Genomic DNA, 27204 nt, shown 5'->3' with positions numbered 1-27204 from the left:
AGATTAAGCTGAAGAGTCAGAAGCAGGTGTTCTCAGGTGACAGGTCTGGGGTCTCAGGGCTCTATCATTTCTGTTCACCTGTATGTGTGCATGTTTTTCTTTTCTTTTTGAGGTTTATTTCCTTTGAGAGAGGAGAGCACAAGCTGGGGAAGGGGAGAGACAGAGGGAGAGAGAGGATCCTGAGCAGTCTCGGAACTGCCAGCATGGAGCCTAAAGCAGGGCTTGAATGCACGAACTGTGAGATCATGACTTGAGCCAAGATCAAGAATTGGATGCTTAACCAACTGAGCCACCCAGGTGCCCCTGTGGACCTCATCATGACAAGGTCCCCACTCTAAGCCCTGTGGGGGCCACCCACCTGTACTCAGGGGTGCCTTCTTCCAGTTGGTGGTGGCATTGCCCTTGCCGGTGCTCACAGCTCTCTCGGAATGTCTGCCGGTCCTGCTGACAAGGGCTGTGGCCGAGGCTGCATTCTGCAGTTTGGGTGACTGGCTGAATGTGTGCAGGACACCTCGGGGCGTTGTGGCCGAGCCCCGGGACAGCTGGCTGGAGGCCTACAGCAGAGAGAAGGTATGATGGCTCATGTGGGGAAGGGGATGACAGAGGGCAAGACGCTCAGCGCAGCCTCTCCGTGCTCTGGCCGACCTCTTCCCACCCACACAGGGTCCCTAAAGTCCAAAATCAGGAGACCAGGTAAGTTACACCGGGGGAGAGGGGAAGGAGGCAGGGAGAGACAGACGCAGGCAGCGTGACAGTCGGCGACTGACGTGGTCACGGTCTGGGGCGTGAGGGCTGGTTGGTGGCGCGGTGCAGGGGCTCCCGGCACCGCAGTTCTGACCTGTAGCACAGCCCCGTTACTCCAGTCGCGGGCCTCTCCTGAGCGGAACGCCAACTTACGCCGGGGTTTTATGACCTACACAAACGGGGGGGAGGGGGGGGGTTGAAACCGAGGTCAGCACCATCCACAGGCCGGCCTAGGGTGACCTAGAGTGACCAAAGGGCAGCAGCTGTGGCCACATGAGGCCCAGTCCCCATGGGACAGGCTGTTTCCCGAGGGCAGCACAGCCACCCACTACATAGGGATCTTGAGAAGATGTATTTATTAGTGAATTACAAATGACTTCCAAGGACACAAAAAGTTGCCAACGGGGTGCTTTGGGTCTATAAGGGGTGGGAAAGCAAAGCATTAAAAAAAAAAGCAGCCAAAAAACTTGATTTCAAACTTGCTTCTCTCCTTAATTTAGCTAGAACATTTCTTCCAAATGCCCCTTTTGCATCTCAATGTGGCTTTCAGAAAAGTCGTTTTAGACAAGAAGTACTTGTCAGCTGGAACACTGCAAGTGAAAGCTACAAAATCTAAAGAAACTGCAAATTAGTATTTTCACCACCAAAGGCCACCATTAAATGCAATTTAGACACACAGTTAACAACCAGGCAGATGACTGCCCAGTGTGAGACAGAATGTCGGAACATCTTGCTTGCTAGCAACAACTCCCAGCCAAGGGAACAAGGCCCCTCTCCTAGAGGCAAGGCCGCCCAGCCCATGATCCCAGGCCTCGGGGCCGCAGCTCTGGCTCCCTAAGGACTCTCACCTGCTTTAGTGCGGGGTGTGGGGCAGTGGCAGGCTCAGCCTTGGCCTGTGTGGGGGCGGCACCCTGCTGTAGGAGGCGCTGCTCGATCTCCTGCTCCTGCTGCAGTGCCTTCACAAAGGCAGCCTTCAGCCGGCTCGTGTGCTCTACCTTGAGTGCCTTCTTCTGGTTGGATGCCATGCAGTTCTCACACATAATGGCACCACCCTTCTCCTCCCGCCAGCGGCACGTGAAGTCCGTCTTGCACTGCGCACACATGTAGGGCTCCCGGGACAGAACAACAGCGGCTGACATCCTGCCTGCTGCAGGGAGAGACAGGTGGGTTCACGTCAGAGGAACAGGATGCCAGAGTCAGAGCCCCTACCATCCCAGGGCAGAATGAGGACACATGACAGATCTAGAGCAGTGCCCTGGGCTGCATGGCCCAGCTGGCATCAGGAACCAAAATCCCAAGTCGACAATGTCTGTTTGGCACACACATTCCGGGTGCTGTGTGTGGACACTAGGCCAGCCCTGGGGAAGGTCTGCCAATAGAAGGGAATTTGAGAAGCTTTGGAAAATGCCATGGATCAGGTACACTGGGTACCAATTCTCAAGAACATCAATGCTCTCAGACTGGCTCCTCCCAGTTGCCTTTCCCACCCTCAGTGCAACATTAAATTTCAGGGATGGAGGTTTTTCCAATCCTCCCACACCTCATCAGTGAAAAGGAAATGGTAACCCCCTCCAGGTCCCACCTCGCTGTGATGGGCAAGTCAAATAAGGACCAATCATCCAGCAAGTACTCATGCTGACAAGTATCCTACCCAGTGTCTTGTGCACATACAAAGGTGTTCAATTCTCACAATAACCTCCTAACAGGGCACCCTAGTCCACTAAAGGTTTTTCTGAGGAGAAAACCGAGGCTGAGGAGATGAAGTGACTTGCAGAGTCACACACCAGTCAGCAGCAGGGCCAGGACTCATACCTGCTGCCCAGCTGAGAGCACACAACTGCTCTGGGTCCTTGGCCCCCTTTTCTGAGATGCGAACGTGGCATCCCCTCAGTTGGCCATAGGAAGGGTGACTGGGGAAGAAAGCCAGGTAAAGTGCGTGCTCAGGCATGGGATCAAAATTATTTTTGCCATCCAAAGTGAAGGGGTACTTTTGGCATTTTACAACTATCTTTTTGTGTCTAGTACTCAAGGGCTTAACTTCCTTTTAACATCAGAGACCATGCTGCTGAGAGACCCTTGGCCTGCCCAAACTGCCCCAAATGCTGAGGGGCTGTGCAGGATCAGACTGGGGAAGCCCCTCACCCCACAGAGCAGAGGAGATGTCACCAGATCCAGCCACCCAGGGTCTACTTCAGGCCCCCAGCCCCAGGCCCTCACCTGCAGCTAACATGCTCTGGTGAAAAGAGCACATCCCCTTCCAAACATCCAAGCCTGGAGGACAAGGTACCTTCTCCTAGGCAGCTGTGGCGGGCATGAATGGCACCAGAGTGGAGACGCCGGTATGAGGCTGCACACAGCCAACCAGACGGAGGCTCTGTGAGGTATCAGGAGACACCTCAAATAGGGCTCAGAGCTTCCTCCCACACTTAGGACCAGTTTTGGGCAATACGAGAGGGATACTGACTCCTGATGAGAGAACAGGTAGAGAAAAGGCTGATCTGGGAGAGGAGGTCCCCAGGGCAGATGGCTGCAGATGGACGGGCATTGTGTCCTGACTTGGGTCTCCCACCCACCCATCCTGCACTGGCCTCGCAGCAGCTCTTTTGCCAATAACGCTCCATCATAAAGACATCAAAGGGATCCAAACACATCCAAGCCATGTGACAGCTCATACCTTTCCCTGCTGAGCCTGGCTCTGGGGCCCCTTGACAAGTAGAGTCTACCACCCCCATTTTACAGAAGCCAATGTTGGTTGGGCCTTTGTGGTCTCCTACTCTCAACCTGACTCATGGTCAATCCTTGATATGGCCCTGTGGTTGGGGACTGTTTTAAGAGCAATGGGGTTGGGTAGGTGGGTGGGGTGTAGTAAGGAGGCTACAAGTAAATCTGAGGTGGCCGGCTGGGTGTTCTCTGCCCTGGGTCTGGTCCTGCCTACATATGGAGGGCTCTGCCTCTCAAAGGCACTGAATGCAACATCTGAGGAGGAAATTCTGTGATATGCTGACTAATGAGGGAGAAGAAAGCACTCCCACCAACACCCTGACAGCAAGCAGGCACTACGGGGGTCACAGCTCCCTGTTATACACACCTGCCTCCCTCCCTCTCTGCAGAAGCAAGCAGGCAGAAGGTGCTTTTCCTCTGTATGGGCCCCAATTACGGTCGCCCCAGAGTCTGTGCCCTGGGAGCAGTCGGCATGTACTAAGGGACAATTCAAGGTATATGGTCTAAAGCCTACTGAGCCCTCCCTTGCCCTGGACTGGTTATGGCTCCACCTTCTCCTCAGCTCTGAGCATTTGCTGAGATCACATAGGGAGAGAGGATTCAGGCTGGCTGCCCAAATAAAGTCACCACAAATCAATCTCAGAACAAGAACATCTTCACATCAGCATCTGGTAGAGGCCTCCCAAGGGCCAATATCTGGTTTCCCACCTCCATTTCCAGTGTTACTTTTGATCACTAACTGATATATGCCCTTTTATCCCTAAAACCTAACACGCAAGTGGTGCTTTCCAAACTGTTTCCAAGGAGGATGTTCAAGGGAATCTGGCCCAGACATAGGTGTCCCTCTCCCACCTTGGGGGTTCAGAGCACTCAAGGCTCTGGAAAGTTCTAGCCTGAGAGCCCTATCTGGAAGCAAAGCCTGTCAACTTCCTGCAGACGTTTCTCCTCACCCTCTTCTGCCTGCCCCAACGTCACAGAGCTGTTGGGGAATGATTCTCTCCCCCCTCAGACCATGTGTGCAGAGCCTCAGGCTTCCTCAGGGCCTAGCTCTCAGAGGCAGCCTCAACAAGAGAAGAAAGGTGACTGTCATGTGTTTAAGAAGTTATCTAAGGTGACAAATGGTGACTTCATTTATTGTGGTGAACACTGATTAATGCATAAAACTATTAAATCACTATAATGTATACCTGAAACTAATGTAACATTGTATGTCAAGTATACTTCAAAAATAAGTATTTTTAAAAATGCAAGAACTAAAACAAGCAAAAAAGTAATCTAAGCCTCGCAGCAAGCAGAACTGATATTCTAACACGTGCTGTGCATTCAAAACAACCTACGTAAGAGAAACTTCAGTGGCAAGAGATGAAAATGGCCCCAAAGCCCACTCACCTTGCGTCTCCAGCAGGTTCTGCACCACTTCCTCCAGGCCGACCAAGTAGATGAATTCGTTATTGGCAGCGCTGGGCAGGAAGTTCATCTCTGGGGCAGGGGGCTTGGGAGGGGGGATTTCAAGCAGCGTCTTCTCTAGCTGTTTGCGCAGCGCAAGCTTGGCAGCTGCCTGACGACTGGCTGGAGAATCCGCAGAGGTGACCACAGAGGCCACGCTGGTGGGGGTGGAGTTCGCCTGAGCAGAGGTGACTGTTGTCCCTTTCAGCGATGCTGGGGAAGGCTTTTGGGAGATAACAACCTGGTCAGTGTGCTGGGGGTGCCTGACCCCACAGCCCAGGATGGCATCATTAGCTGCACTGTCTTTAAGACAGTAACTCTGAGCTTCCTGACATCAGCAAGCAACAGGCAAAGCAGCGTTAAACTCATCACTCTATGAGATTGACCAATCCTGTAAACATACTTGAGGTTTAGCTGATATCCAATAAACTACATGCATTTAAAGTCTGTAATTTGCTGTGTTTTGCCATGAGGACACCCATGAAACCAAAACCACGACTAGGGCAGTGGGCACCCCCACTCAGGCAACACAGTCACTGTCCTGTCACTATGGCCTAGCAGCCCTCCTCCCAGCACAGGGCTAGGTGACCTCCTTCATTACAGCAGTACGGCAGTGGATCACTAGAACACTGGTGGCATTTCCTTCATGAGCATCTTTGTGTGTGCTTATCTGGAGACTAATGTTTTACTCAGCTCATGTATCCTCATTGGGGTTTCAGGGGAGACCGGCTTCTGGACCAATCCTTGCCCCTTCCCCCTCTTGATCTTTGGTGCTCCTGCACTACTTTTCTTGCCTTCATCTGGATCCCAGTGGCCAATGCTCCGTTTTCTCCTTGCTCTAGTTCACCCAGCCCCCAACCTTGTCGAGCGCTTTCCTCAAAACTCTGAGTTGATCTCATCAGTGCCCTTCTGGAAATCTAAGGAAAGGAGCATACACCACCCCCAGGAAAATAGACATACCCAACAACTTGCACACATCACAGGACCCAGGGAGCCTACGATGCTATCCCAGGACCACTCTCACAGAGTTGAGCAAGCCTCCCAACACAGAGGAAGCCAGCCATCATAGCACACTGGCCTGGCCTGACTTCAGAGAAGGCAGGGATGCTGCTCAGAGCTCTGTTGGCCGGGGTCTTATTTGAGGGAGGCAGACAAAGATGCACCACACCATAGGAGGAAGAGAAGCGAACACACCCATCAGCAAAAGCCGCTGTAGACCCAGTAATTTATCTGTCAATAAAGCTCTTGCTTCCAGCCTGCCCACCCACCCTGATCCCATCTTCTTGGCTCTGCAGGGTGGAAACCGACCCACCCCATCTCAGAGGCTCTGTACAAGAGGTGAAGGGACTCACGGCTAAGAATAGATGTGCCGGTGCTGTGAGGACATTTGTAGACATGCTCCCCTCATGTGCTCATGCTGACAGGGAGGAGGGTGGGGAAGGCTATGGTGCCCCGCATCTATCTCCAGGCCTATCAGATTCTTCACCTGGCCTCATCCATCCCCCAAAACATGCTGAGTCCCATACGCAACCTGAATCTTCCCCCCACCACTCAGCTCTGCACCTCTCCCCCTCTCAATAGCTACCCACGTCTGCTAGACCACAGTTCTGAACACAGGACTCCTGCTCATGACTTTCATACTGTGACAGGTCCCAAGGAGCTCTAGTCTAAACCTCCATGGGGTATACAAAGCCTTGCCTGGTTCTGAGTGGGCAGGCCACACCATACCACTCCAGTGACAAGACTATGCCCCAGGACTGTGGGCCCTTGATGTGTTGTGTCTGTAGGGCATGTGCCCCACCCTGACTCAGCACAGCCCTCACCTGTGGGATGTTGACGAGCAGACTGGTGTTGGGGACATTGGCGACACGGATGAGGCCCTGCTGGATGATCCTCTGTCCCTGAATTTGCACACTGGGCACAGAGGCCCGAGGGGCCAGGAGGAGTGGTGGCGGCCCCGTGCTGGAATGTTGTCTGATGTTGTGGATTTGCTGTGGGGTGGGATAGGGGATAAGATGGTAAGAGGGACGATGGAGGGAGGGAAGATTTGGGCCCCAGAGCCCCCAACCTGATGACTGGGAAGGGTTGTTCTTGTGAGGTGGTTGGTTGTTTGGAGCTGCTTGGACACTCTTGCATCCTAAAAGCACGCCCTGCTCACCTGAGCCCCCCTGACGAGTGGGGGCATGACGACCTGTGAGCTCGCCTGTGGCCCCAGCTTGGAGGACACCTGCTGTCCGCCGCGGACCAGGGGTGGTGGGATGACACTGCCAGGCATTCTTGTCGAAGAGGTCTGTCAACGGCACCGAACCCCAGGTTTTACATGGCTTTTTTTTTTTTTTTTTTTAAACAAACAGGTTTGCTGTTTTGTAAAAGTACACACTTGTTTTAAAAGGCAGGGGAGAAGCACTAAAATGTCTATTCTAGGCACAAGAAAACAAGGAACATGGACTCTGACAAGAGCTGTGCAGACTGGGCTCACTCAAAAGTGAATTGCACCAACAAGGTAGCATATTTTCACACACAGCAGGTGTCCAGCCAACCCAGGCTGGGTGTCACTTGCCTGCTGGTCTGAGCTGGGGGCTCAGGCCTTTTTGAGGGAAGGTGGGCCCCTGTCTAGACCTGGATCTCATGTCTGAGAGTAGGAGCTCTACCCATCTCCTCCTATGGACAGAGGAGGTCCTGCTGCATCCCACAACCACCCTTGGGAGTGTCAAAATGAAAGGAGCCTGCTCTGCCTAAATCTTGGTTCTTCTCCAGTTTTGCTAGGAGTCCTCCTAGCAGTGACTATTTATTCATGATGTCAACAGTGGCCTAAGTTTGGGCCTCACTCAAATCTAATCAGAAGGAATGGGCAGCCTTTCACAGGAACTGGATCAGGACTGCCCAGGATCACAGAGGGAACACTGACCTGAAGGGATGGCTTGCCAGAAGGAATGTTCTGGGTGCCCCGCACAAGCGGGGGAGGGGTGGTCACGGCACTCCCAGCAGAGCCTGTGGGCTGCAAGAGAGCAGGACATGTGAGAGATGAGGGAGTCGTCAGTCCTGCTCCCCTCACACATAATCCAGACAGAGGAAAATTGGTTTTCTTCCTCTTCCAAAAGCATCAGTCTCTCAAAGGTTCTGCTTCCAGTCTGTTTACGTCTGTAGCAGGAACTGACATGTCTGAAATGGGCAGGGGAGAGATGTTCCAGCCCCCCTCACCCCTGGGGACGCTTGGCATCTTTTGTGGTTCAAGAGCAGGTTCTGCCTTCCTGGGGATATAAGGGCTGGCAGTGGTGACTGAGCCAAAGGGCCCCAGGCCTGGATAGACTAATCCCAACCTCGGTGAGAAAACACTGAGTCCAGGCACTTCTTAAAGTAACATATTCCACTAGAGAAGGGACAGTGACAGACTTCGTTCACTTCATCGAGTCTTAAACAGCTGACAAGAAAACAAGTAATAAGCAGGGCTCTGTCCACTGGGAGATTAACAGATGTCAGGCCATGTCCACTAATTGACTATGTGCAAGTGGGAGCTCAAGCAAAGCCTTAAGTCAGACCAATGAGTATCCTCCTGTCCTGTTCCCTTAAGAAGACATGTGTTCCACATACTGTCAGCTCATAATGCCCAAGACACATTTACTTTCTAGCTTACTGATAAAGTGGTTGAAGTAAATAGAAGGGTAGCTTAAAAAAACCCAAGAATACAAACTTGACCTTGGCCTACACAGTAAGCTGCATTAAGAAGCAGCCTAAGGATGGGGAACCTGGGTGGCTCAGTCAGTTAAGCGTCTGACTTCAGCTCGGGTCATGATCTCCCAAGTTTGTGAGTTCAAGCCCCATGTCGGGCTCTGTGCTGACAGCTCAGAAACTGGAGCCTGCTTCCAATTCTGTGTCTCCGTCTCTCTCTGCCCCTCCCTGACTCACGCTGTATCTCTCTCTGCTTCAAAAATTAATAAACATTAAAAAAAATTTTTTTAAGAGGCAGCATAAGGAGCCTCAGACCCCAGGGGAGATAGCAAGAGCAGAAGCCCTAGGACCGAAACTCTGGGGCCTGGGCAGCACTTGGCATGCCCCTGTAGCATTAGGGAATCTGTCCACAAAACCATGGTAGCCACTGATGCCCAGCATGGCCATCCACAGGGCAGAAGGCCTCTCTGTAAATGGGCTTGTGACAGTTCTCAATCCAGAAATGTTCTTCTAACAGCTTCAAAGACATCTGTTTTCTTAAGGCTTATAATCTATAAGGAGTAAGTTTTACATACTCAGATTGAGAATATTCTAGACCAAAATGCGCTGTAATGTCCTTTTACTCTGACATCATTTTTGCTAAATCCAAAATTCAAGCTTGAGACTGCAAATTTCCACTTCAGATCTTGACCCTCACACCCCTGAGGAAACCTGTTCACCCATGACCAGCCGCTCCAGCTCCTGGTACTGAGGTGGGCCAAGGTAATGATTGTGAACTTCTGTCCCCTGTTCTAAATGGCTCTTGTTGGCCTTGAGGAGAGAACAGATGCACACACACCTTCTGGGTGGTGGTTTCCTTTTGTATTTGACTCTGCCGCAACTTTTTTAATAAAACAAGTTTTGCTTCTTCTAATCTTAACTCTTCTTTCAGTTGCTTAATCATCCTTTCTCGTTCTTCAGGACTGCTTTTCTGTAAGGGCAAGAGAACAAGGGTTGAGGGGGAGGGCCACAGCCAGGGAGCACAAGCCCCATGTCACCAGGTCCGTTTCAGGGTGTTGTCAGGCAGGGTCATCCCCCAATACAGGGACAAGCTCACCATGAGGGCCTCAGTACTGGTCTCCTTCAAGGCCTCCTTCGTCAGCCCGTTCACCCTTGGGCTTGCGGGCTGCTCATTGTCGGAGAGCACGATCACATCAGGAGAGGGGGCTCTCCTCTCAGACTTCATGTCACTGTGAAGCAGGGATAGCAGGTTGTTACCAGATTGCCTGGACACTGCCAGACACCGTTCCCCAGAGCCCAGAACCTACACACCACAGATGCACAAATTTAGTCACAGCATAGAGGTGGAGAGCATGGCTGTCCTGCTCACCTTCCCCAGTCTCTTCTCCTTGGGTGTCCTCCCTACCGTACACCCAAATTGACTTCTCTCACTGCACTCACCATAAGGCACCCAAGCCCACAGCTAGGCCTCTAGCTAGGACCATTCTTGGTTGCCCACCTCTGTGTACCCAGAGCCAAGGACAAGCTGGTGTGTTCAAGGGTGATACGGCCATTTTGGAAAACACCAAAGCTTCCTTCTCTACCATGTGGTTCAGTGTTGGATAAAAACACTCAGCCCTTGATCCTGGGGCTGAGGCAGGGTCTTGGCCTATTGTTGGGGCTCCTGTGTGTTGGTGTGACAGTGTCTAAGCCTCTACTGTGTCGCAGAGTCCACACACAAGGTCCCAGAGATAGTGCTTGCCCCCCACCAAGCATCTCCGTTTTGGCCAAATGTGAACTTTCCCTTAAAACCTGGCCTCCACTTGTGATGAAAAGGATCTGATCCTTCCTTTCGTCACTGGGAAAACCAGTGGAGGACCAAACACACCCACTAGGTGGCACTGTGACCCAGAGAACAAACTGATGAAGTTAATTGGGAAGAAGAGCTGTAAGTTGTCCCACTCCTCCTACCAGACCCCCAAGGAGAGACAGAGTTATAGAAGGAGAATTAGTACTTTAATAGCCCAATGAGCTGCCTTTTTCATTCCTGGAATGAGCTCTGTCTTTAGGGATGGATGGGCTCAGAGGACCAAATGCCAAGGGTTCATGTCTACCTCTGGACCCTTATCCCCATCCCCTAGAGTTCTCCCCCTGTTCCTCCTAAAGAGTCACATGGTGGTTACACCTCAATACTCCTAACCTTGATCGGATTTAACCAGTGTAGCTGTTGACTGAACTCTCACAAGAGATCAGGGGAGTGGACTAAAAGGTGCTATTTCAAGGTATACAGTCTCCTCATTGGGGTTATCAACCCACATTCTCAAGTCCAGAAACTGGTTGACTGTTTATAAAGTAACTCAGAACATCACATTGGACCTCACCAAACCAAAGACCAATGCAATTTGGGAACCACCACTCATCTGTGTGTCTGCGGACTCCCCAATCTGCCCAAGATCAACTCTCAAGGTGACCTCGGGACTCCAATTCCATTTTCTCTGGATGCATCCACAGATATTGAGGGGCAGTGCAAGGCCCTAGCATAGGAGCTGTGGCCAGTGGTCCCAGCTCAGGTGGGCTCCCAGGTGCCTTTGTGCAGACAGAGCAGCAACCCAGACAGAACCATGTTTAGAGTTGCAGACTGCAGACACTTCTTCCAGAGCAAGAGTACACAGAGATCATGGCAATCACTTTTTATCATCTTATTGGGGGCATGCAGTTTTCTAAAGGTGAGAGGTCCAATAAAACTCAAATTTGCCTAAGGGAAGAGGGCAGGGTGAGGGACCAAGACCATCTGGAGGCTGAAGCTCCCTGAGATGGCCACTCTGACCACAGCACTCCCAGGTCTCATATTGGCCTGAGACTAATCAATAACTCATCCAAGAGATGACGTCACCCCACCCCCATCAATGATCACTCAGCATCCCAGCAGCTAGCAGGGAGTGAACTTCCTGTATGCTAATCATCCACCAAAAAGTCATGTGACAAAGGCATTTCCCTCCTTGGTCATGTGACCCTTTTAACTGTGCCTTCCAACATGAAAACCATGGCAACAGCCAGTTCTAACCGGTTCGTGACACGCAGCCTTCATTTTGAGAAGTGAGGTAGGGTTCAGGTGCTGTCAGAAAATGGAGGCAACCCAGCTCACCCCGGGGCTGCCCAGCTGCAGGAACTTCATATGTGGCACCAGCCCACAGGGAGCTGTTGGTGTATTACAGGGATCAGGGTTACCTCTTCCAAACACAGAGAGGCCACCAGCCCCTCTAGTTTCCAACATGAAAAACTTTGCTGAACTCAATTTTTAAAGTAAAGGTGTTTCAAAAGTCTCAGTACTTTATCAGAGTGTGCTTTTAATTCAGGAAAAAGAACACCCCTTTGACACAGGCTGAAAATTACTATGGGCATTCTTTTAAAAAAAAAATTGTTTTAAATTACAAAAACATTTAGGCAGAAGAACAAAAGCAGAGGAAATCTAGCCCAACATTGCCAGGGAAATGGCATTGTAGCCAGGTACGCTGTTCTACTGATTTTAGTCCATGGTAGCCGCCTGAGCACGAAATTTATTTGGGAGCCATATGATTTCTGGGCAAATCTAATAAGCCCATTCTGCCCATCTTGGGAGTCATGATCAAAAGAGATTTTATGTGACCTATGAAAATCCCTGGAAGCAGACCAGGCTATTATCAGCAAAAACAGTCTCACCACCTTCTCCTCTATATGTCAGCCCTGGCTAAAGAAACACAAAAGTTCTGTTACTTACTTGAATCTTCCATCAAGTTTCCTAGAGAGAAGGCAAGGATTATAATCTTATCTCAAGACAGGGGGCGCCTGGGTGGCGCAGTCGGTTAAGCGTCCGACTTCAGCCAGGTCACGATCTCGCGGTCCGTGAGTTCGAGCCCCGCGTCGGGCTCTGGGCTGATGGCTCGGAGCCTGGAGCCTGTTTCCGATTCTGTGTCTCCCTCTCTCTCTGCCCCTCCCCCATTCGTGCTCTGTCTGTCTCTGTCCCAAAAATAAATAAAAAACGTTGAAAAAAAAATTAAAAAAAAAAAAAAATAAAAAAAAAAAAGACAGATCCCATGTCCTCAGCACCAGGGTACCATCCCAGTAGTCAGTACAAGATTAATATTTAGTGTCCCCCTTAGCCTGTGCCAGGGGAAACAGTCTCATCAAGAGAACACAGAAACTGCTTGGCAGCTCTGACCTTTGTTATTCTCTGAACAGGCATGCCTGATGTAGGGTCTGACTGTGGGAAAGGGGACACTCCATTCATTCATCCACTCGTATTTACTGAAAACCCACCTAAGAAAGCAGATGCTATGCCAAGCAATGAGGATAAATCCCCGGATAAAAGGTAGTTTTATCCTCAGGATCCACCAGGAGGAACAGAACCCCCAGGAGGAGGAAGGGCAAGCAGGGCCCAAGAAATGGACCACCACTTGCCTAGGCTCACTGAACAGCAGGGACAGCTTCACTGGAGCTCGAAGAAATACCGTATCTTGTTACCCCAAAGACCTGGTCCATCACAGCCTACATTTCACAAGATCCCCAAGATTCTTGCACACACTAGAGAAGCTGGGGAGGACTGTAAACAAAACAAGGCCTCAGGACAACAAACTCCTCCTCAGTGCCCACTTGAAGAGACAGGTATAGTCAGCTACAACCATTCCCTACCAGAACTCTCCCCTATTCTCCTCATCTTTTGGGCCTGGCTAGGTGGGGAAAGGCAGGTAACTATTAGCTGTGTTTAAGAGCTGGGTAGGGGGCTTTGCTAGACCTAGCACCAGCCTCACTCACTCTTGCAAATATTCACTTTGGCTCCACCTGACCCTCCTTCAGTTGTGTTCCTCCACTGGAGTCCATTCACACCTCCCAGGCCAAACCTATCCACTGCCTTTTCCAGCTCCCAGCCCCTATAACCCCCAGCTCCTACTCACAGATACATGGTGCTGTGGGTTCTTCCTGCCTTCACGATCAGTCCCTTCATGGCATGTCCCTCCACCAAACTCCTGAGGCCCCCTTGTGAGCCTCAATGCACACTTCAACACACATTTCAAACCATGTACCCTCCGAAAGGTCCCTGGCTGGCCCAATCCTCCAACATGCCAGCCCTGGGAGCATGATCAGCACTCCCCTAGTCCACTCATGCATGCCTGGGGAAGCCTTAGCTATGCTTGGTACTATTCATCCTGGGGGCGGAGCCCAGGACAGAATTCTGGGGTTCCATTGAAAGGCAGCACAGGCCTGAGCAGAGGCTTCCTTGCTGGTAGCCAGCTTACTCACCCTCACTCCAGCAAATTAGTCCAAGGAAAGTGACTTCACCTTTCTACTAGGTCAACTCACCATCCTACAGCCTCCCAGGGTGACAATGTTACTGTCTGACAAGCAGGTTCCCCCACTGCTAGCTGGGACTGGAAGCCATCATAGGCACAGTAGCCATGGCCCCCCAGCCCTACTTGGAGCCTGTCTCCACGAGGCCGAGGCACTTCAGCTCCCAATGAGGACCAAGATATTCCCAGGGTGACCCAACACGCAAAGGGCAAGAGAGAGGGAGGGGTCCAGCCCTGATGTGACACCATGGCCCCAGGAAAGGGGGTGATGCCCCCTACTTCCACAGAGCCAGAGGGGCAGGAACCTCTCTCTCTAGTGCCACACTGGCTGGGAGTTGGGGACAGGCAACAGGGCCTCCTCCAAAGCCTGTGGCTGCACTCATGAAAGCTCACCATAAATAGGCACTATGAACCAAGCCTGCACACTGGGGACTTCCCCCACAAAGCCACCCGAGTTTCACTTGGTTCTACCTCTTGTAAGTGAAGACCCGGGGCAGGACATTTCCCTCCCTGTGCCTCCTAAAAGGACCAGGACAGGAATTCCTGCTCTGCTGCCCCTCAGGATTGCTGGTGAGGTGAGATCTCGTTGCCGAGGCTCGGACACCCTATGAACTCATCAGAGAGGTTCAGGCTCCAATCTTTCCTAAACAGTAAGGAGCTGCTTGCCATGAATGCAAGCTTGGCACACAGCAGACAACTAGCCATTGAGGGTTAACACTCAAATATTCTCAAACCCAGAAAGGGCAACAATGTGTCTGTTCTGTGAACTGCTCTGTCACAGCAGCTGGTGCAGGGCCTGGCACAGTAGGTGCTCAGGCAACGCGGCTGGTGGGCATGCCCACCTTACTCTTCCTTAGCACCTGGTTCCAGGATGAAGTCTGTGAGCTCATGAGGAATCCAGTGATGCCTGTAGACTGACTGATGTGGGCGGCTCTTTCCACATGCACAGATGCCACGTTGCTAAAGGATGTGCAAATTCACTTAAAAGGATTTCTGAATTCTGTGTCATTATGTCTTTTCAAGCAATAGGTCTTGGAAGTCCAACTCCTAACTTGTGAGTCAGGACTTTGGTGACTGTTAAGAAGGAGCCTTACTACTCACAGTCAACAAAACCATGTACAGAAGACCACACCTCTCCATGCTCACACACCCTTCCAGTCCTATCTCTAGGATCTGGGCTGGTTTTGTGGCTCACTCTCTGACCTACAGGAATGCAGAGGAAACAATGCTACAAGCTTTTGTGGCAAGGACACAGAAGCCTTGCAGTTTCCGCTTAGCCCCTCAGAATGCATGCTCCAGTAGGATCTGACCATACTGAGGATGCCAACCTAGCTGTATGGATGGAGGGTCAACAGACACACAGAGATGGGCCCAGCTATCCTAATGAGTGACAATGCCACTGGGGACACCCAGTCTGGTTGACACAGGACTGCAAGGAGGAGAGCCCAAGAAGCAGTACCTAGCTAGGACCAACCAACAAGCAGACATGACAAGATAATGCTACACTAATACATCTATACCTTAAACAATTAAGCTAACGGGGCTGATAGCCCAGCTCTGCCCTCCCCAGGGAACCAGCCCACACCATTATAACTCCATATTCTTTCTCAGACTGTCCCCAACAAGGAGACCCATTCTAGAAATTACCCTGGGACAAAGCAGGGAGAAAGAAGGTGGAAAAGAAAAGGTTTACCTAAGCAGTCACCCCTGCTGAACTTTAAAGCACTCCCAAAAGTTGGGGGCGGGGGGCAGTTCTCTGAACATGGAAGACCATGGCAGATGTAGACTTGAGATGATATGGAAGCACAGCTCCGGAAAGACCTAAGACACCAGAGTGGCTCAAAAAAGGAAATCAACAGAGTGTCCCATAGGAGAGGAGAGGGCCATCTGTGGGTCTGGGAGCCACCATAGCTTAAGCACTGCATTGAGTGGTGTGAATCAAAGCCAGAAAGCAATTCCACATGCTTAATCTAATGAGTATCCCCTTTCCAGAAACACTTCTAGAAAAATCCTACGAGAGAAAGATGGTTACCACAAGTTCCCAGGTTAGTCCTACCACCTCAAAACATTTCACTGGCAGATCCTGCACATGCCTCTGGGATCTTTCATGGCCATCTGGACATGGGACTGCTCATTAGGACCCCACAACACCCCACCCTGCTTTCCCAAGGGGCACAGTTCACCAAGGGACACTTGATGCGATTAAAGAGGGAACTCTGTTGCACACAGATACGGGCTGTGCCCCAAAGCTAAGGACTTGCCTGCCCAAGGGATGGTAGGCGCTGACGGGTGCCTGGTCCCCTCCCCAGACCCTCAGGGCCCTGGAGCCCACCTGCTTCCTGCCTGCCCTGGCCCCTCTTCAACTCCCTGGACTCCCTTTTTGGCATCCATTACCATTTCTTCCAGCCCTGTAACTTGACACTCTGTTGGCTGGGATGTCAAGAGAAAAGCCCAGAGTCTGCTTTATAGGGGCTGGGAAGTCAGAACATATTTTGCTTCTTGGCCACAGAGGCCATGGAGGTGAGCAGCTGGGGATGAGAGTTTTGAAATCCAGCCATCATTCTTCCTGGAGATTTCAGGTCCAGTTATCACTCTGGGAATCCATTATGGTACACCCTGCAACAGCTACAGCTGAGCATCTCAGGAGAAAGAGAAGGAGCTCCTGGAATCGGGCTCTGGCCCTGCAAGCCCAACCCCCCTCCAGGACCCCCAGCACAGAGGAGAGCAGTCCCAAGGTGCATGGCCAGAGCAGAGGAGTGTTGTGCTGTTGTTATGTTAGCAAGGCAAGGAAGCATTCAGCCTGTCCTGCTGGGGCTCCTTCTAGGAACATACGAGCCCCCAAAGTCACAGCCTGGCCAGAGAGGCCCAGATGACTTCACTGTAACTGGAGTTAGCAATAGGGGCCAGTTTTAGGGGCGTGGAGAGTCACTAAGGGCTATAGACACAGGGCAAGGATGCGTTAAAGAAAGCACTCCTTGGGGAGAGAAGCTAATAGTGGCTCCACATAAAGACCCCAACACCAAATGGCAATGGGGCAGCCTGGAGGGTTGGCATCCACCCAAGGAGGTCACTGCAGCCTAACTCTGCCAGCAGCCACATGTCTAGCCAGGATCTGACACCATGAGAAGTCTAAATCCAATTCAGTACGCTCTGCTCAGAAATTTGGGAAGGGGCACTTCTTACAAATGACCACAGTCATAGAACTGAAAGGCTGACCTATGTTAGGTTTGGAAAATCACCCAGGACATTTGCTGACCCTCTACAATGGCCATCTCCATGCCAACCACCAAGATGTAATCTTGTAATCTGTGTACTCCTCTCAACTGACTGACTGTCACCCCATTCTATAGGTGAGGAAGCAGTCTGAAAGGTGTGACTTCTTGAGGTCACACACCTATGGCGGCAGATAACCTGGGCCCACACGAGGCCCAGGTTTCTGTGGACCCTTGGTAATCCTGCCCAATTCTGGGACACCGAAGGCTGTGCATTGCACAGGGACCGAGGCCCCCACCACGGATCAGAACAGTTGCATGCCCGTGGCCTAAAGGGCTCAATGACACCCCAGAAAAAGAAGCAGTCACAGCATGGGAGAGGATGGGTTTCACATGACTGTCAACTCTGACACCTCTAACTCAGATTATCAAATATCATTTTTGGACTAGTTTAAAGAAGAAAATGTTTTTATTTATACTTAGGATCCTGGACAAGCCAGCAGCATCCACATGCCGAGTCTCTGAGGTGAGAAAGAGAGAACAGTGTGACAACATGGATGTGGCCCTCAAACTGACTGGGCTACAACTCTTGCCTGCCTAGGAAATGAGCCAGGGGGGGAGGCGGATGCAGCACTCAGGCATCCAGACTCCCAAAGGGCCCAGGGCCTGGGAGAATGAGGAAAAAGGAACAGGGGACCCTAGATGCCACAGCACCAACACTGGCGTTCCTTCCTTCCTCCAGTCACTGGACCCACATGCCAGACCAACCTTCCTCCAGGTACGAACACAAAGAGAACCTAGGAGCACTCTGCAGCATGGAGGGAATCCCTACATCACATAAACCCAAACACATCTCCTGGCATGCCAGCTCCTTCACCACCTCACAGCAAGAGAAAACTCACCTGTGTGCAGATGAAAACCACCATAAGAAATAAACATTGCTTTCCAGCTTGGAGCAACTATAAATTTTTGTGATAAATGGAAAGTGCTTGCTTTTGCCTGAAAGTTTATTGCCCCCTTAAAAAATCTGTGTTTCAAACAGCTGGATCCTCCCCCACCTTTCCCTGGCAAATCTCAACTTGTTCTCTCAGCACAGCTCTGGTGCTTCCCACACCCCACCAGATCTGCTCCAGCTGCTGTAAGTGCAGCAGGACCATGGGAGGCTGGGCTTACCTCTGCAGCTATGGGGGCTCCACTCAATCACCAAACCTCAATGACCCTCAGTTCCTTCATCTGCAGAATGGCATTCTGTTGACCTCCAGGGAATGTTGTAAAATGTAAAAGGCACAAAAAGTGCACCTAGTCCACAAATGACAGCCCCACTTCTCTTCCCCATCCTTGCTGAACGTGACGTGGACAGACAGAACAGCTCCCATCACCTTTGCAGCTATAATTTAGCTCTGAATTGACTCATCAGGTCACCTGCCTGCAGTCAAAAGTCCCTGGGAACAAGGTTCCACACTGAGGGCTTCTCTTCCTTCTACTGTCTCTTCCTTCCAGCAGGCCATTAACCACTGCTGCCTGAGATGTGAGCACACTGCTCTGGTGGATGTCCTGGTCTCTGCCCATGCCAGATGACCTATCCCCAGCCCACCTAAGCAACTCTGCATTGAAATGGGCTCTGCCAGGTCGTTTTCATTGTAACACTGAGACAACTGCCTTTTTCACCAAATTAGGACAGTAGAGCCAAATTGCCAGGATTCAGTGACACCATACTGTAGGCAAAGCCCTGAATGAAGTACAAGCTATTGACTTTATTTAACTTCAACCCTGGAGTATGTACCTTTTCAATTTTTTTTTTTTTTTTTTTTTTTGAGAGAGCATGAGTGAGTGAGAGGCAGAGGGAGGGAGAAGGGAGCAAGCGAGCATGGGGTGTGAAGCCCAGAGTGGGGCTCGAGCTCACTTGAAGTGGGACTTGAGCTCACCCCAGGTGGGGCTCAAACTCATGAACATGAGATCATGACCTGAGCCGAAGTCGGACACTTAACCGACAGAGCCACCCAGGTGCCCAAGTACGTACCTTTTTAATACTCTGTGTCAAGATAAAGCACTCCTGCTGTGTACCAAATGACAGCCATCCAGAAGAAAAGCATGTGTATGAGCACTCACAATGCATGAAGGAAAGACTGACAGACACATTGTGGTTATTTAGACTTTTAAGTGTTTGGCAGACATTTCCCCCAAAATGGTTAAAGCAAAGCCTGTTTCTTCTAGGAAACAACCGACAGCATTTGTTGCCAATGATAAAAGTCCAAGCTTCCAACAAACAAAATGTAGAATTTTGGAAAATTTGTGTTTGCTTCCATGAGCCCAAGAAATCAGGTATTAGCTAATCTGATTTTGTGATATTGAATAATGCAATGTATATTTCAAAGGTCTCTATAACTCTGTAAACTATTTTTTTTTAATTTATTTTATGTTTTTATTTTTTTTCAACGTTTTTTATTTATTTTTGGGACAGAGAGAGACAGAGCATGAACGGGGGAGGGGCAGAGAGAGAGGGAGACACAGAATCGGAAACAGGCTCCAGGCTCCGAGCCATCAGCCCAGAGCCTGACACGGGGCTCGAACTCACGGACCGCGAGATCGTGACCTGGCTGAAGTCGGACGCTTAACCGACTGCACCACCCAGGCGCCCCTAAACTATTTTCTAATGTTTCATGGTATTACAAACTCAAACATGAGTAAAAGATCACTCAGGGGGAGAAGTCACAAATCACCGAGGCAGAAGAATCCCGAATAATTTGTGCAGCTGCTCTGCTCTTCGGGAGGTGTGTGTATGTGTGACTCTTCACCCCTCAGGTGTGAGCTGCACCTGGTGACTTCCTTCCAAGGAGTCCAACATAGAAAGAGAGAAGAGAGTAACTTTACAGTGGAGATACCTGACAAATGCCATGTCAACCAGGTGATTAAGGTCAACATCACAGTGAAAAGTCAAGATGATGGCATGTGCTGTAGAGACAATATGGTAAGAAGAGTACTGCACCTCTGTGGTCCTCTCCAAACCCATCAACCCAGGCCAACAATGAAAAAACACCAGACATATCACAACTAAAGGATTTCCCACAACACACCTGACCAGTCCTCTTCAAAACTGTTGAGGTCATCAAAAATAAGAAAGTCTGAGAAACTCTCAGCCCAGATGAGTCTAAGGAGACATGATGACCAAATCCAGGACAGAATTAATAAATATTTTCAAATTTCCAACACAGCAAATGGCCAAAAGATATTTTTCACATAACCAAGATGGAAAGGGGGTTGCACCAATGCTTTCAGCAAGGCATTGCCAAGGTTTCCCATGGCAAGGGCTAGTGTGAGCAAAGGCTCCTGAGTGGAGTCCTCCTGACACATCATGGCCCATATGGCTGTCACTTGCTGCCAAAGTTGTGTTCTGAAAAGTGAGACACGCTAAAAATTTCACAGAACTCACCCAACAGATTCACCATAATTTCCCTATAAAATCTATTCAATTATAAGCCAACAAAATTTGGCCCTGTTTATGGCCTTAAAAGCAGCAACTGTAGGAGCGCCTGGCTGGTTTAGTAGGTGGAGCATGCGACTCTTGGTCTTGGGATTGTGAGTTCTAGACCCACACTGACTTTTGAGATTGCTCAAAAATAAAATCTTAAAAAAAAAAAAAAAGGTGGGGGGGTAGTGGTACAGGCTCTGCAGTTACCCGATTCACAGTGAACTTGACACCATCTAGGGCAGCCTAGACACCCTGCGTATGCAGATGGGGAGGCCAAGCCCAGACTTCCCTCGGAGGTCAGTCAGGTGCCCCAGGCTCCTAATGCCAGGACACTAGGGGTGGTGTCCATTCTCATACCCCATTCCCTTCCTACCTCCATTCTCCAGGTAAAGGCATTTCCCTCCCTTCTTCCCTCCTCCAGACATGTTTACCTCCACCATCACAATCAGGTGTCCCACAAGCTTCTGGGCTATACCCAGGCCCAGAGCACATCAACTCTCTCCCCTCCAGAAGGTGTCCCATGGCTCATCATTCCCACCAGACAACCTGGCCCTGCTCCCACTGCCACTGTGGGCCTTCTCAGGCCCTCTCACCAAACCCAGTGCCTCCAAGGACTTGGAGCCCCTAAGCACCCCAATTTCTGGTGTGTGAGCTCCATAAAATGTGCTACCCAGACCACTCTTTCCCACACTGCCCACGGACACTGCAAGTCCTCTTGAAGGAGGGAACAGTGGATACCTGGACTTGTTCCCTTTAGAGAGTGTGGCTGTGTTAAAGTTGCTTCTGAATGCTATCAAGGCCCTGCACTAGGGAACTCTGCATGTCACCAGGTCTTAGTCCCACTAAGATCCAAATAAAGCTTTTCAATGTGGTTATTTACATCAGGACTATTTTTATGATTTAAGCTCTAAAAATAAGCAGTCTTATGGCTTGGGACCCAAGGAAAGGGATTAGTAACGTCTGGTATGTCTCCCCTCTCCACCCAACAGACACTCCCTACCTCCTCTCCCATCCCACCCCCAGGCAGGCCCCTCTCACCAACATCTAGGCTGCTTTGGCCACTTCAGTGTCTCTGAAGGCAACTGACCTTGCCTAGCCACTGTGTCACCACCTTTTTCCCACAGAGGTCTGTGACCATTCACCTGCCTTCCTTTCCCTCATTACTGGACAACTGTAAGTCCCAAGACGTCTTCCTATCAGCACTGTGACACACCTTACTAGACCACACTGGGAGCTTCCGAAGCTTAGAACGAACAGCCTCACATCAGAGAAGACAATGAGCTTCACCAGGGTAGAGTGAATGGTCCCAGGCCACATGGGGATGTGAATGGAATGAGGCTGCTGGACGCCAATTCTTTTTCCACCACCTGCTACTCCCCTTGGGCTCACAAATTATAATTCACATGCTCATCTCTTTGACAGAAAGAAAACCACCCTGGAAATCTCTTACCACTGGGTCAGCTCTCCTTTTCTTCCAGGCGCTTTCTGCTGAGAAAAGTCTTCTCAAGGTGGACTCCTGGTTGCCCCACCTGGAGTCTTACAGGCCCTTGGGAGGTCCCAGGCATTTACCCGTTTTTTACCTATTCTACACAGGGCCCTCTTCATCCCACTGTTTCACCAGGCTAGGTGGCTGCGAGGGACAGGACAGGATCCCTCAGGCCAGTGTGCTTGCCACCCCCACCATCCAGGTTTGTTATGGTTTTGGTACAAACAGTTCTCAATACAGCACAGATTTGGCTGCAAGATACAAAACAAAGCACATGAAAGCAGTTTTAAGTGGCATAGTGGAGGGCTGGTAAGAGCCCTCACATATCTGCGCAGGTAAAACATTTAAATGACCTGCTACAGCAGCTAAGGCACCAGTTAAAGGATGAGGAATCTGTCAGGTGACAAACAAAGCACTAGCAGGAATATGTGCTGAAGAGGTATCAGAAACTTCAACTGCAGAATTAAACCAAATAATTTCAAAATAAAATGACCTGCTTAATCTATAATTCTGCTTAACTCACATGTCTGAAGAGCCCCTGATTGCTAAAGGAGGAGTCTTGACAGGCGTTTACCTCACTGACTGTACACAGTGGCCTTCTGGTTCCTGTCAGGACCATCACATCCCTAAGAAGGCAGGCACCATCCAGTGAGAAAGGGACAGCCCTTCATGACTAGAGGAAGGTATTGTAAAGGCAAGGGGCAGGTGGCTCCTTACCTCTTATCAGGCTGGCTTACACTAGGCCCCATGTGAACTAAGTCTCTTTGGGAGTTAGAAAGAGGACATCCAGAGTCTGTCACTCTGAACCCCAGCATTACCTAATGATTTTTAGAAGTACAGGTGAACCCCTCAAGTTTCAATAATTTCAAACCTAGGATAAGATATAGTCCAGAATAAAGGCATGTGGACAAAAAGAACTGTGATGAAGAGCCTGGAGGGAAGGGATAAGGCAGAGAATGAGGAGATAAGAGAGGCCACAAGCTTAGGCAGGGAAGGAAGCACAGAATCAGAACCAGATTTCCAAAGGAATATACCTCTCAGTTCCCATGTGCTAACCAAGCTAAGAAAAGCAAGCAGGCTATGGAGAGTTCTAGTCTGAGTTGATGGAGCTGCTCCTTGAGACTGCCCAGCCCCTCCTAGAAGTCACCTAGCAGTAGAGAATTAGAAAGTAAAAGGCAGCAGACAGCCCACAACAGGTGCTGGGGCTGGGCTGGACTCCAGAGAACCTTCCAGAAGAGTGCAGGAGGCCCCAGACTCAGGGGAAGTAATGGTCACACAGTAGACAGGCTTCTGGCTGAGAGACTTCCAAAGCTTTCACACAAAAGGGGAAGGGGAGGGGGAGGGAGAGATGGTCATTCCCTATGAGGAAGACTGTCAGAGAGTCAAGAGTGAGGGTTGCAACCACACCTGCCCAGGCAGTGCAAAAACCCAAGCCATCACACCCACAGCTGTGTTACATCCACCCAATTCCCTCAAGGATGCACATTCCAGCAGACAGCTGGCCAGACCAGGCACAGCTATGATGGGGCACGGTCCTGAAAAGAGAATAGATGGGGGCTCGGGTCAGTACACAGCTGGTGAGAACTGCCTTTCTATCCTCATACAGCCCATGTGGCAACGACCACCCTTCATCACAGGGTAAAGGTGAAAGTCACACAAGAAGGCTAGGACCTGGACCCAGACCTCTTTGTAGACCCCATGGCTAAAACTGTAAAGAATGACAATACCAAATTGAGTATGAAGCAGCTGAATCCCCATACCTGTGAGAGCAAAACAGCCCAGATATTTTTGGGGAAAGGCCTAGTAGGTTTTTTTTTTTTCTTTTTTTAATAACAATTCAACATGCACCTATTCTGTGACCCTGCAATTCATCCCCTACGTATTTACCAAGAGAGAGAAATGAGAATTGATGCCCATGTGCAGCCCTATAGGAATAATCAGAGCAGCTGTACTCACACCAGCCCCAAACTGCAGACTGCCAGGTGTCTATGGACAGGTGAGTGGATACACTGTGCATACCACATAGGAGTCATTCAGGAAAATGCTGGTACAACAGGGATGAATCCCAAAGCACATGGAATGAGAGAAGTCGGGCCCCACTGAGCACACGCATGATTCCATTTCTAGAATCTTTGAGAAGAGGCAAGATTAGTCTAGGGTGAGAGAGTACACCCAGTCAAGGATGACAGGAAATGTATAAATGGCCCCTTCTTATGGTGATGACTAGGTTCTGTATCCTGATAAGGCTTTGGACTACACAGGTGAAAAACACACCAGGAGAGGCTCACTGCGCTTTACCTCCTTGCAAGGCAGGCAACCCAAGTGTTTACTTTATCTTTCCTCTCCCAAGAGGCTGCTTGTAAAGAGCATCCACCCAAACAACAAGAACTCTACCTATGACCTAGAATGTTATCTTGGAAAAGTTAAGGAATACACACCTTTTCCTGCAGACCCCATTTCTATATAGAACAGAAGAAGACTGTCCACATAATCCCATGTTATAGACAACAGGCAGCTGTGGCTGCACTATCATGTTACTTTCAGATTCATTTTCGCTTTGGAAGAGACATCAGACGTTAATGTGAGTGTAGATGATTGTGCCCTCACACAACACACCACTGCAGGACACCCAAGCCCTGTTTCAATACCAAATGATGAGTAGTGACATCCCTAGGCACAAAAGAGGTGACTAGTTTATTTACAGATGTGTCACCTCCTTGGTGAATGCCAACGTCTCTAAAGAAAGATGGAGCAGGGATTCTGTCATCAAGAACACCAGCTTTAACAAAAGAGCCCTGCTTTGCAGGCTTGGTAAAACAGAGAGTACTTTTATGCATTTTTAGTATGCTCAAGTTCACGAGTGTCTGACAAGGGAGTGTGGAAAGCCAGAAAAACAAAAGTCAGGGACAGCTCTAACACCTCAGGTGCTACTGCCAGTCCCCAACAGGCCAAGGGCCCCTCAGTGCCAGACAGGAGCCCCTTCTACCCACAGCACAGGGCAAGCCCTTGGTTTGAATGAAGCCCCATCCTGTGGGTGAGATGCATGATGCAAAGAGGGATGAGAAGAGAGGAGGGAGACATGCAGTTACCCAAAGGCCACACACCCCAAGAGAACCCGACAGGAAGTCATCAGTACATCTGCCCCACATGCACTGAGGCTCATGTAGCAGGCTACTGAGAAGTGGAAGTTGGCCTACTAGTCTGCCGCTACCCCGCCCCCCCACCCGCCCCTGTGGGACCCAGGGAGCCCCAACGAGGTAAAATGAAGAAGTATAGATGATCTGCTTCAATGCCCATTGACTTCCATCCCCAATGAGCCATAACCCTTAACTTCTAGTCTTTCTCCCCAAGACCTCTGTACATTCTTTCATATTACAGTACACCAGAAAGTAGCTGTAGTCAGATCTTGTCCTATCATTTCTACCTCCAGGGACCACCACGGTGCCTATCACAGTAAGCCTGGTCCTGGCGTGTTAACAATGCAGGGAGGGCTGATGTCTCAGAAAAAGGCATATATAAACACGTTTTCAGTAAAGCATGGGGGTGGCCATTCATGGAGCTCCCACCCCACAAAGGCCCAGAGCAACAAGATACCTAGTCCTTACCTTTCAGGTGCAGGACATCTAGAGAAGAGGCTCATGTTTTATGGAGTTAAATGCTCCTCCACCCAAAACGAGGGGGGAAAAAAGTTGTTCTCATCTATGCATGGCCCAGATTATTTCTAAAGATCAACAATTTGTGACAGAAAGAGATTCTCTATAGCAAAGTACAGGAGTAGAATCTACTTATCACAGAAACAAAACAAAGAACTCAACATAGATTCCACTGCCTGCCCCAGCTTTAGCCTCCTCCAATAGTCCTGACTTGGGGTGAGGGGGGGAGGGGGGAGGGTAGGCATGTGCCCATGACCTTTGGGCTGGTCTCACAAGGCCAGCAGGCTCAACTTCCACCTCTGTGGATTTCTGTTTTCTTGTAAGCACGTTTATGGATGCCAGAACAGAAACCAAACTATTTTAACCTCGTTAGTTTTTTTAAACATCCATATTGAGATCTAATTTACATACCACAAACTTCATTCACTGTAGGAGTACAATTCAATGATTTTTAATAAACTTATTGTGCAACCATTACCACAATCCAATTTTGGAATATTTCCACCACCCCCAAAAGTTCCCTTTTGCCTGTGAGATGTTAATCACTGCACCCACCCCGCCCTCAGGCAACCACTGATCAGTCTCTACAGTAAGTTTGCTTTGGACATTCCCTGTAGATGAAATTATACAACAAGCAGTCTCTGGATCTGTTGTCTTCCCACCAGCATAGGGAGTGTGAGGTTTATCCACGCTGCAGCATAAATCCATAGTTCACTTTTTTATTGCTAAATAGTAATCCGCTGCATGGATATAACATTTTATTTAATCTTGGCTATATGGACTGTTTCCACTTTTTGGTTATTATGAATCATGCTGCTATGAACATCCATGTACCTGTCTTTGTGTGGACACATGTTTTCATTTCTCTTGAGTACCGTCCTTGGATAGAATACTGGGTCATGTTGAATGTTCATGTCTAACTTTATAATAAACTGCCAACTGTTATGCATTTTACATTCTCACCAGCAAAGTATGAGAGTTCCACTTTCTCCACATCCTCACCAACACTTGTTACTGTCTTTTAAAAAAACAAACAAACAAAAAAACCCACAACCATCTTTGAGACTTGTTTTATGGCCCAGCATCTGATCTCCCCTGGAGAATGATCCATGAGAATGTAAAAAGATATATTCTGTTTTCTGTAGTCACCAGGTCTTCTATAGATTCCTGTTAGACCAAATGAGTCAACAATGCTCTTTGAGTCTTCTAGAATCTTACCAATTTTCTGTTTAGCTGTTCTACCAATTATTGAGTGGAGTACTTAATTCTCTATAACTGATGAATTGTCTATTTCTACTCTCAATCCTAGCAATTTATTCCTAAGGTATTTGGGGGTTGTTGTTAGGTGCATATACATTTATAACTGTTATGTCTCCCTGACATATTGTTATAAAATGCTGCCCTTTGGCTACAGTAATATTTTTTGTCTTAGAGTCGATTTTATCCGACATCGATAGTCACTCTAGCTTTCCTATGGTTACTTATGGTATAGCTTTTCCCA

General features: G+C 49.6%; 1 protein-coding gene across 5 annotated transcripts in view; it reads right to left on the bottom strand.

Annotated features, from left to right (window-relative positions):
- GATAD2A (GATA zinc finger domain containing 2A) overlaps positions 1-27204 on the bottom strand; it is a 105156-nt gene that overhangs the window by 5577 nt on the left and 72375 nt on the right. For 4 of the 5 annotated variants that reach the window (XM_030305319.1, XM_030305341.1, XM_030305328.1 and 1 more), the window contains exons 4-12: positions 9677-9809; positions 9419-9550; positions 7820-7909; positions 7070-7201; positions 6735-6902; positions 4855-5134; positions 1593-1891; positions 839-913; positions 359-554 (exon numbers count right to left, since the gene is read on the bottom strand). In XM_030305319.1, the coding sequence (XP_030161179.1) occupies positions 359-554; positions 839-913; positions 1593-1891; positions 4855-5134; positions 6735-6902; positions 7070-7201; positions 7820-7909; positions 9419-9550; positions 9677-9809 (1505 nt within the window). The remainder of the gene's footprint in view (positions 1-358; positions 555-838; positions 914-1592; positions 1892-4854; positions 5135-6734; positions 6903-7069; positions 7202-7819; positions 7910-9418; positions 9551-9676; positions 9810-27204) is intronic. The other variant, XM_030305351.1, reaches the window with a different exon arrangement.

Source organism: Lynx canadensis, chromosome A2 (assembly GCF_007474595.2).
Source record: "Lynx canadensis isolate LIC74 chromosome A2, mLynCan4.pri.v2, whole genome shotgun sequence".
NCBI classification, from domain to species: Eukaryota; Metazoa; Chordata; class Mammalia; order Carnivora; family Felidae; genus Lynx; species Lynx canadensis.
This window is presented reverse-complemented; position numbering and strand designations above follow the sequence as displayed.